Here is an 11,152-nt window from a genome sequence, read left to right as displayed (position 1 = left end):
TTGCAGTCCCACAGACCAAACTGCAGTAGACATTTTTATCAGAAAATAAAGATCTTCATTGACTGCTTTTTTTAAAGCCTAAAATAAACAAACTGACAAGACAATTTCATACTGTTTTACAGTTTTCTTTGGAGCTTATTTCCCACTGAGAACAGCTTGTTTATTCAGTTATGGCAAAAATAATTATTTCTGAGTTTGTTTTAGTACCTTATTAATATTGTAAATATTACATTTCCTCTCCAAAACGACATGGTGCCCCTTTAAACCTGATTACAATCCAGTATGTGGAAAGGTATTGAAGAGGGAAGTCTTTCCTTTTCCACACACTGGGCATGCACCTTTAATGAAGAAAATATGAAAATCAGCATATTGTACTGTTATCATACCAAACAAAGAAACATTTTATGTGTTATATGTTGTAATTGTTATGCGTGAACAAAAAATATACATTAATTATGTTTGCCATAAAGTCATTCACAGACAAAGACATGTACAGTATGTTATCAACCATAGTGTTGAAAACAGAGATCTTAATAGATCCATTATCAGGATCTGGGAGGAGACATGCTGCTCCAAAGTATCCTGAAAAGTACTGTCCCCACAAATCACAGATTAAGAGCGTAAGAAGATGCACTGTAGTCATCAGTCATGTTTTCTGAGAGCCCGAACAGGAACAACAGAAATAGTGGATGTGATGGACATCAAATTTATAAAGCACAGACCTCCTCCAGCATGAAGCTGATGGGAGGATGGAAGAATGATCTGGGAGGTGTGTTATTAGAGCTGTTACTGAGTTCATGGCACATAATGTGATTTACATATGAGTTATGAACTTATCTCGCAGCAGTGACTCACAGTAACTGGCTGCTCATGGAAGAGACGGAGAGGCGCAACATTACCTAATTGTTATCCTGTCAGAGGGGGGCGGGGCGACGGAGGTCAGATGATGACGATGGTGGTGGTGATGATGATGATGATGATGATGCCTGAACTGCTATGTTATGAGGCAGCCGATAGGAGCTCTCCTTTGGATGGCAGAGGGGGAGGGGAGGGGTGTCACAGAGGGAGGCGGTCCCAGGAACACACACACACAAAAAGGGCCCCGCTGGTTCAAGTGAGGATAGGGACCGTCCTGAGCTGAACTCAACGTTACAAATAGGAGCTGCGGTATTCCAAGTGGAGCAGAGTGGAGGTACGCCACACCGATGATAATATTAAGTAACAGCGCCGAGTGGAGCCGCAGTGTTACAGCGCAGAGAGACACGGAGCACAGCCACTCTTCCTGAAGCGGACAGAGAGACGCGTGGAGTGAACTGATCATTTCTTCACAGGTAAAAAAACAAACAAAAAACGAGCTTTTTTAAAAAATAGACTTTTCAATATTTTGATCTCTTTCAAAAGTTTCTTTTGTGTTTTTGACGCTTGAATATCATTTCGCTAAATAAAACAACAATATGAGAGATGGTGCATGAGAAGAAGCGCACATCTCTGAGCACTTTATATCACAAATAGCCTCTATAACTCACTTATAATGGCATAAATATTAAGTACAACTGCGGTTCTTAATAGTGTTTTGCTCCTGTGTTCAGTTGTAATTTCAAGCTGATGTTGGATAAGTTATTTTGCATCGTGTTGTGTTTTTTCGCTCATGTTATTCTTTATACCGTGTTTTACTCTGGACCTATAGAAAAAAGATCCGGTCTAAGTTTTTATTTTATTATTTATTTATTTTTATTTTTATTTTTTTTTAATAAATAAAGCATCTAAGACATCAGTTGCAACTTGTTAAGAACAATCTCTCGCTCGTCAGATGTCAGTGATGCTGCTGAGAGTTAAAGAACAGTCGGGTCAGCTCACACATTTAAAAGCAGCCAACAGGAGATCAGCCTGTTCCTGTCAGACATGTGGGTCAGTGCTGATGGAGCACGTAAAACATGCAGACCGGAAACCGATCATGAATGACTTGAATTGGCCTAAATAAAGACACAGGTAGATTATAATGAAGGACAAGAAACGTCCCAAAGATGAACCCATAAGTAGGTCTACAAATGTAGGTTATGGTCTAAGCAGGTTAATGTCGCACAGTAATCTGGATTACTACATCTTGTATTTAAAACGGCTGCTGTGTGATCATACTGATGCCTTAAGTCTGGCATGGCTGATTAGTTTTGTTTTTACTACACCTATTGGCCCATATTGAATGTACAATGAGGCTGGCAGGGTTATGGTACAAGTCGCTCCCGTTTTATTGGAGAGATGTAATGGGGTTACATAATATTGTGTTGTAATGGCTCTTGCATAACCGCTAAATCCCTCTTCTTCTTCCATCACTGTGATCACTAGGTGGCACTGTTGCTGCATCCTGAGAGTCCAGCGAGCACCCAACACCACACAGCTCTCCACTCCTGAAAACAAGGAAAGACCCACTTAACCTCTGACAGGCGTGATGTATGAGGAGGAGGTCCAGCCAATAAGGGGGCAGCAGGAAGTGTCAGTGCTCCAGTCTCTGGACTCACCTGCAGCAGTCAGTCCAGGTGGAGGAGGAGGAGGAGGAGGGCCGATGTCCTTCACAGATGAAGCTGTCTCCATCCTGACCTCCAGCAGCATGCTGGCACGCTCCCTCCTTGGTCGCACCTCTGCTGTCAAACGCAAAGAGAGCCCTTCCTCCAGCATCCGACGCAAGCGTGAGTTCATCCCTGTTGACAAGAAGGACGAGGGCTACTGGGACAAGAGGAAGAAGAACAACGAGGCAGCTAAGCGCTCACGAGAGAAGCGCCGTGTGAACGATATGGTCCTGGAGAGCCGTGTTCTGGCCCTGCTGGAGGAAAACGCTCGTCTCAGGGCCGAGCTGTTGGCTCTCAAGTTCCGCTTTGGCCTGGTCAAAGACCCCTCCAACGCCCCCATTCTGCCCCTCACTACAGCTCCTCACCACACCTCTCAGACCATGACTCCTCACTATTATCTCCACAGAGGGGACGCAGGCCTCCCCAGTTCCTCAGCCTCACACACCAGCAACCAAACAGGCCAGCTGAGCACCAGGGGCTCCAGGGACGGGGGCAACATGTCGGAGGACTCAGGGTTCTCTACGCCAGGTGGCTCCAGCGTGGGCAGTCCGATCTTCTTTGAAGACCGGCTGAGCGACCACGGGAAACTATCACCACACAGGGCGGAGGAGCTGAGCTACGACCTCCACCACTCCCCTGCTGATGTCCACCACACTACAGGGAGGTTGGACCAAGCTGAGATGATGAAAAATCTGCCACACAAGCTACGTTTCAAGACGCCATGCAACGGGGACACGGGTGACGCCGCAGGGGACAGACGCAGCCCCGCGCTGTTGACAGCAGGGCGGGAAGGTCCCAGAGAGGCCCCTAAAGGACTGAGTGGAGGTGAAACTGGAGCAGGGCACTGCACCGGCTCCTGGCTCCAGCAGCTGGAGGGGGAGGAAGGCAGGAGGGGGAGACAGTCCCCTCAGTACAACGCCTCAGCTGGCGCCTGCAGCCTCCAGCCTCCTCTGACGCAAGGACAAACTGAGGTCCAGGGTGAGAACATTCACCTGAAGTCTCAGCTCAACTCTCTGAGCGAGGAGGTGGCTCAGCTGAAGAAGCTTTTCACAGAGCAGCTCCTGGCCAAAGTCAACTGAGGAGCAGTTTGCCAACGTCTGGACTTTTATGGACAAACAAAGAGTTGCTGTAAGTGAGCCTCGAAGTTCAAACACAGGAGTTCATGCAGGACTTTTAAAACTCAACCTTCAAGTCTAACAAACTTTTAACAATGTTTTGTTTTTATTTTAAAGACTGTATTATACTGTAATAAATGTCTATAAACATTCATCTCATAACCCTCTGTTTCAAAACAACAATCTGTACTACTGTTGACTGTGTACTAGTTTCTCAACTCCATACACTGTGACAACTACACACAACCTAACACTGTTTACATCACTCATTACGATGCAAGCTTGGATTTACCGCCTCAGACAACAAGTTTCTGTGGTTCTGAAGCCACATTCAATTCAATTGGGAGTGAGCCAGCAGTTTGTTAACACACCAAGAAGGAGGAAGTGTTTGCAGTATTATAGCTAAGAGTGGTATGACTTACTGCAAGTTTCCCACCGCTGAGACCGGTCTGTCAACACAAGCAGAGACAGACAGTAAATACACAGAAGTAAAACTATTAGCCGTCCAAAACCCTCTCGTGGTCTGAAGGCTTAAAGAAAGGTCTGTTCTGCATTGCACCCAAAACACACGTTAGGCTTGTTTATCATTGTAATGGCTCACACGGTTAAGAAGCTCCTTTTTGACATACTGTAATGTACTGTTTCGGTGTTCAACAGCTCACTCTAGTCCCTGTTCACGCCCAGTTTGAACACATTTTATTACTGTCATGTTATCTGTACTGAGGTGATGACACATTTAATGTCTGCTGTCTTTCTGTACATTTTTCATATTAAAAATAAAGACGTGAAAGATTCAACATCATGCTGGTGAGTCGATCATTACTCGAGGAAACAAAGTTTTAAGGAGTAACGGAAAGCCTCTGTTACAAACCTGAGTTGCTGGTTGAAAGTAATGGGCATTTAGGAGGCAATGGAGATCTAATCAAAGGTGCTACTGAGTTGCATTATGGGAAGTGTAGTTCTTTTGAGCTCGATCCATACAAGAGAATAAAAGTCGCTTTGATTTTGGCTACTCTTTTTTTTAAAAAATACTTCTCTTGTGAGTCATTAAAACTTTTCAGAGGTAAAATACTAAACCACTGGAGCACAACTGTAAACCCCAACGGAACAATGCCAAACTGTTATCTCTTAAATAGCATACAGCAATATAACCAAACATAAATAGAGCCTGGAGTCCGGATATCTTTTCACAGATAGTGAGAGAATAAGTGAAAGAGTACAAGAGATGGGTAAGGCCTGGCTGACAAGTGCTGACAAATGCAGGCGTTGAGCAGAGGAGATGAGCACTTGGCAGGGTTGTCTCCCACAGTCCCTGCAGGCGTCAAGACAGTCTGACAGACAGAGACAGAGACGGTGGGTGTGTCTGCTATTACTCAACAGTTCTATTAGAAACCTTCAACACACCAGAGCCTTAATTATAACAGCTGGAGGGGAATTCTTGTAAATTGAAGAATGGATGGTATGAATTTGATGGGGCCACATTCAGATTCTAGTGGTTCTTTTTGCAACATGTCTATTGTCAGACATTTTGTGTCACAGCGCCCAAATTTCTATACAGTTTTAGGTCAGCTCAAAATCAGTTAGCGTTCATTCATCTTGCTCTAGTTGGGAATGTGTAAAAATCATGATGCTTCAGAGTCAGCAGGGGGCAGCAAAGACAACATCTTCAACGTCGCCATGGAGCCCAGGAGTCTGTGTTTAAACATCAACCACAAGATATGAATCATGCCATGGATCACTGCTATTTGTATTGTTCCTGCAGGTTAGCAAGTAAATGGGCATGGAGATGAGTAATAGTTAAATTAAGCAACTGTACACGTGAATTTTTTATGTGTGCGTATGCAGGCAGAGACGTGAGGAAGCTGAGGCTCAAGCCTGAAAAGGTCAACTGAATTAAGAGGAGAAAAAAATGTTTGATGCAATATATATGTCACAAATTCAGGTCATTGCCATTTTGTTATGAGAAATCTTCTAATAATTTATTCAGCTTGTTATGTTTAATCATCATTTTGTTACTAGAAAGATTTTTTTTCAACTGCTTATGCGTAAAAAAGGTTTAAATCTGATCTTTTAATGCCTTTTGTAGGGGGAAAAACTGATTTAGACTGTAATTAGATGACTCCCCAAGAATTTAGAAACACAAACATTCATTCTGGCTGCAGTTCTTTCCAAAATATTGATTATAAAAGCAACATTTTCTGCGAGTAAATTGGACAAGCCTGTGGTGAAATGGAGTGGTAACAAGGTAGAGGCGAGGCACACGCTGCAGGTGTGGAGCGGAGGGAAGAAGAGAGTCTGATTTAATGAATCTACTGCAACATGCTGCTGTTACGCTACCGTCCTCACGCACATCCATGCATCCATAAAAAATCCCCACAACCCCCTCATCCCCCCATGTTCTGTTCCCCCCTTATTTTTTTTTCTCCAGTGAAAGGATAAAGCCTGTTGCTAGGCAGGCAGTGCGACAGTTGCCATGGGAACGCTTGCAGACATAGCTGGAAGGGGGAAAAAACGTTGGGCAGGGTGGGGGTAAAGGATGGGGTGCAAAAAGAGAGGGAGCGATGCGGAGACAGAGAGAGTGCGTGTGTGTTTTTATGGGGGGAGGGGGATCCAAGTTCACGGCCAATGCCTCAGTGCTGTTTGTCTCCTCCAGCTAGAGGAGGGAACAAAGAGGTGCAAAGGAATGGTGATTCATATTTAGTTCACATTTGAGGCACCACATTTCGGGGTTACCCTCTGATAATGCAGTGTCACGGGATGTAGGTGTGAAGTGGATACTGGAATGAATGAATCGAAGGCACCGCACACATCATTTGCTTTGTCTCTTTTGAGGTGCAGGGAACCAAATCCACCCCAAAATCTTTTTCTCAAAGAAAAGTCAATCCCACTCACGCTCAATCACAAGTATCACCTGATGAAGTGAAGTGGACATTGAAAAAAGATGGCAGCAGCAACTTGACAGATCTGGACTGATGTCGGCTTTGACACTCTATAATAGAAAACCACATCAAGAACTGGCAAAGAAGGTCACTTAGCATAATTGAGGCAGACAGTTATTTAGTGTACTGAACAAATTGCAGCACAAGAACAAGAAAGTACTGCGGTGTCAAAGGTGAAAAGTCCAGTTATACAAAATAAATGCTTCAATTAATGCACTAAACGCACAAATGTTACTTTAACAAGGTTAGATGTGGAAAAGGATAACTGAGAAAAACTAAGACTTCATGGGGGATGCAGGAGACACATCCCCCTCAATAATTAGAACACATGCATTTGTCCCTCTCAAAAAAAACCTGAATGTAACAGAAGGCATTTATTTTAGTGATTATTTTCCATTATATTTTGTGTTGTCTTTGTGGTTTTTTATTGTTTTGTGGTTTGTGGCTGAGCCTGTCCTCATCAGATAAACAACCATGTGGGTTGAAATTGAAAGCAGCATATTACGACCCACATTGACCTTTGTTGTTAGGCAACGACCTTGAGCGGCTGTGGTAATTACAAGTAGTATAAAGAATGACAAGTCCGTAAAGGGAAGAGGTCAGGGATGGACGGTCAGGAGACCTAAAGCCCCTTTCACATATGCACTATAACTCTGGATCTATCCAGAGTTTAGCCATAGGAGCTGTATGTGTGAACACAAATGTCTGCATTATCTGCCCCAGACTTTACCTTGCCAGCTTCCTAGTCCTAAATCCGGGTGAGCAACATGTGGGAATAAAGCAGACAATTGTCCTAGTGAATCAAAGCAAATGTGGGCGATATCCTGATCTAATTCTCTGGATATTGTCCGGAGTTCATATGTGAAAGGGGTGAAAGTTACGTCATCCATAACGTGACGTAAGTTAATTAGGTAATGTAGATACATTTGTAATGGAATTTACCGAAGCAAAGTCATGATTTTTTTTTTTTGGCCTTTGTATGGCTTTATTTACAGGTCAGCTTCAGAGAGATGACAGAAAACAGGCTGAGAGAGAGGGGGGAGAGCCTCTGCACATGGGACACCCGCTCTACCAACTGAGCTAATGGGCGCCCCCAAAGTTATGATTTTAACCCAAATGACAAGGTTTCCCCAAACCTAACCAAACTGCAACTGTATGACGAACATGGTGATATATGTTGTTTTGGGAGACACTGACAATCGACCTATTCAGTTGTTTAGGTATGATGTCTTCTCATTTTCTGAACTTACCAGACTGTTCTTCTTGTTCTAATACTTGCCTTAACCCACCTAATTGATCAAAAATCTCAATGTGTTAATAGACTGCCCAAAAAGACCAAACTGTCAGGAACAGACTCCATGAGGATGGCATGAGAGCCTAATGTCCTCTAGTCGGACCTGTGCTCACAGCCCAGCACCATGCGGCTCGATTGGCGAGACAACACCAGAATTGGCAGGTCTGCCATTGGCACCCCGTTCTCTTCACAGATGCGAGCAGGTTCACACTGAGCACATGTGACAGGCGTGAAAGAGTCTGGAGATGCCGTGGTGGACATTGTCCTGCCTGTACATAATCCAGCATGACCAGTTTGGCGGTGGGTCAGTGATGGTCTGGGGAGGCGTATCCTTGAAGGGTCGCATAGACCTCCATGTCATAGCCAACGGTACCCTGACTGCTGTTAGGTACCAGGATTAAATCCTCAGAACGATTGTCAGACCTTACGCTGCTGCACTGGGCCCTGGGTTCCTCCTGGTGCAGGACAATGCCCGACCTCATGTGGCCAGAGTGTGTAGGCAGTTCCTGGATGATGAAGGCATTGATGCCATTGACTGGCCCTCTCCTTCCCCTGACCTAAATCCAATTGAGCACCTACGTTATGTATTGGTGCAGGCTGTCCAGGAGCTCACTGATGCCCTGATCCAGGTCTGGGAGGAGATCCCCCAGGACACCATCTGTCGACTCATGAGGAGCATGCCCAGACGTTGTCGGGAGTGCATACAGTCACGGGCCATTCACACTACTGAGTCACATTGTGAGTTGCCTTGATAAAATTCAGTTGGATCAGCCAGTGATTTAATTTTTTTACTTTGATTTTCGGTGTGATTTTGAATCCAGCCCTCAATGGGTTGATGATTTTGGTTTCCACTGACCACTGATTTTGTTCACAACAAATGACATCAGAGATCAAGGATTTTCGACTTGAATAATCTGTTCATCAAGATCGGACGTGTGGACGGAAGTGCTTTTGAGAAGATGTCAAAAATATCGAGATATAAATCATGTATCACAATATAACCTAAAAATATTGCAATATTATTTTACAAATCATAGGCCATAAATTAAAAAGGCACAATTTGGTACGTAAAAAAAAATCACCAGAATGCAGGAAATAAAGTGCTAAACGCTAAAAATCTCCTGGATGGGGTCCCCCCCAGCCCCCACTGAATATGTGTCTGCTCCGAATGTTTAAAAAAAACCTCGACCTTGCACTTACTCATACACACACACCCCTTTCAGTCCAATGCCAAAGATAGATTTTTAAAAAAGAGGAAATAATGAACACATCCGCAGCAGACGTCAGCCTTCCAGGCATCCATTCAAGCCCTTTTTTCTCCGGTTTAAATCAAAGTGCACTTTGCTGCACATTTACTGAGACACTGAGCAGACCTTCACCATCCCTGAGTCAGGAGCGGGATGGAGGAAGACGGGTATCTGTTGCTATTGTCTAAATCACTAAGTGCACATGCAAATTATGATCTGCTTTCCTCCCTGCAGCTAAAAGGGAGCTGTCCAACTCTTTTTGAAACTATCACTAAGCACATTGGTCTCTCTGGTGCACTCCCCTGCATGCCACGGTGACAGATACCCATTCAACTGTTTGAGCTTATTTAAAAGCCTGCTCTTTATTTACCTGAAGGATGGCGTGAAACCAGACGAGTGACATTAACAGAACAGTTTGCTCCCTTGCTCTTTGTGTGAGTCTCTTCCATGCTTCATGCCTGCCAGCATGACACACATTCCTGCTTGTGATCAAGATGAATCAAAACACAATGTGCTTCAATTACACAATACGGTTGCATTGTGGCCAGAGGAGCTCGCTCTATTAGTTTATTCAACACTGTGTGGCGGAAGTAGATTCAGATTATTGCAACAATACAATGACAGGCATGTGAGTGCCAGGAAAGCTTCCTGACTATTAAACCAAAATGTTCCACTTGCAGTCATGCGCTTACAACAATGACAATAGTGCCTGTGGTTTCCTCTGGAGTACCACTGTCACAGTAGCTGAAAACACAATAAGTCTTTACTTGGTGGTCCATTAGTGCAGCGTGTAGGGGCCGTGGGGCAAGGGGTGATAAGGCAGAAAATACCCTCCAACAAACACATGTTGATGAGTAGTTACTGTACAGGATGTGGGCCCACGTCAGTACTGATCCATACTTATACTCTATTACATTTCTGTGGGATATATTGTACCTTTTACTCCACTACCATTATCTGAAAAATATGATGATTTTTATTTCATACAAAACATAAACTTTGTCAGTGTATTAAGAATATCTAAATTAATATGAGTTATTTCTAAACTGCATTCATTTAAATATATATATTTATCAGCAACTTGGCAAATGAAAGTATAAAACCTAAAAGTAGATGAAAAGATGAATAAAGGCAGTCAAATTGTGTGTGTGTGTGTGTGTGTGTGTGTGTGTGTGTGTGTGTGTGTGTGTGTGTGTGTGTGTGTGTGTGTGTGTGTGTGTGTGTGTGTGTGTGTGTGTGTACGTACATACTTGGCCAATAAGCCAATTCTGATTTTATAAGTAGCATTTCATGTGTGAAATTGGTTGAGCTGGAGCTTATCTTATTAAGTGTGTAGTTTGCATTTGGCTGGGAAGTTTAATCTTTAACAATATACTCAAGTAAGTGAGAGTACCTCAAACGTCTCAAGTCCAGTACTTGAGAATATGTACTTACTTTTTATCACTGGTCCAGCACTGACAGTCTGGTAGTCTGGGCCCTTTAACCTGTAGGAAAAGAGAGTATTAGAGTATTAATGTTACACTTTGTCACAAGAGAAGAGGACACAAACGCAGACAACACACAGGAGGCAGGAAATAGGGGAACCAAAAGTGAGCTTTAATAAAATAAAGGCTGAAAATACAAAACACAAGAAATCTATACAAACCAGGAGAAACCAAAAATGTCCAAAAAAGGACCAAAAACAAAGTGCAACAGAAAAGCAAAGTTCAAATCAAACGGGAAACAAGAAACCAAACTCAGAAACATACCAAAATGGGAGGCACGAGGAAACACTGGAGGAAACACTGGGAAGAAATGCTGGGAGGCAACACAGGGGAAGACGGACCAAAACAACATTTACCAACACGGACCTCACGGATTTACACAGGACACGGAACACGGAGGAATGACGGAACGAACTGACAAACACATGAGGGAGAACAAAGACTATATACACAGACACCCTAACGAGGGGATCAGGAACAGGTGGCGTGAGGAGGGAAGAGGCACAGGT

The 11,152-nt window shown here is 43.7% G+C and overlaps 1 protein-coding gene across 1 annotated transcript; it reads left to right on the top strand.

Annotated features, from left to right (window-relative positions):
- The first annotated feature begins 1,122 nt into the window (after positions 1 to 1,122).
- nfil3-6 (nuclear factor, interleukin 3 regulated, member 6) lies at positions 1,123 to 4,476 on the top strand. The gene is made up of 2 exons (XM_073494927.1): positions 1,123 to 1,331; positions 2,344 to 4,476. The coding sequence occupies exon 2, from the start codon at positions 2,447 to 2,449 to the stop codon at positions 3,641 to 3,643; it is 1,197 nt and encodes a 398-aa protein (XP_073351028.1). The 5' UTR covers positions 1,123 to 1,331; positions 2,344 to 2,446; the 3' UTR covers positions 3,644 to 4,476.
- Positions 4,477 to 11,152: the final 6,676 nt, after the last annotated feature.

Source organism: Pagrus major, chromosome 23 (assembly GCF_040436345.1).
Source record: "Pagrus major chromosome 23, Pma_NU_1.0".
Lineage (NCBI taxonomy): Eukaryota > Metazoa > Chordata > Actinopteri > Spariformes > Sparidae > Pagrus > Pagrus major.
This window is presented reverse-complemented; position numbering and strand designations above follow the sequence as displayed.

Coding starts and splice junctions, on each gene's coding strand:
- nfil3-6 (XM_073494927.1), top strand. CDS start 2,447: ATGTATGAGGAGGAGGTCCAGCCAATAAGGGGGCAGCAGGAAGTGTCA.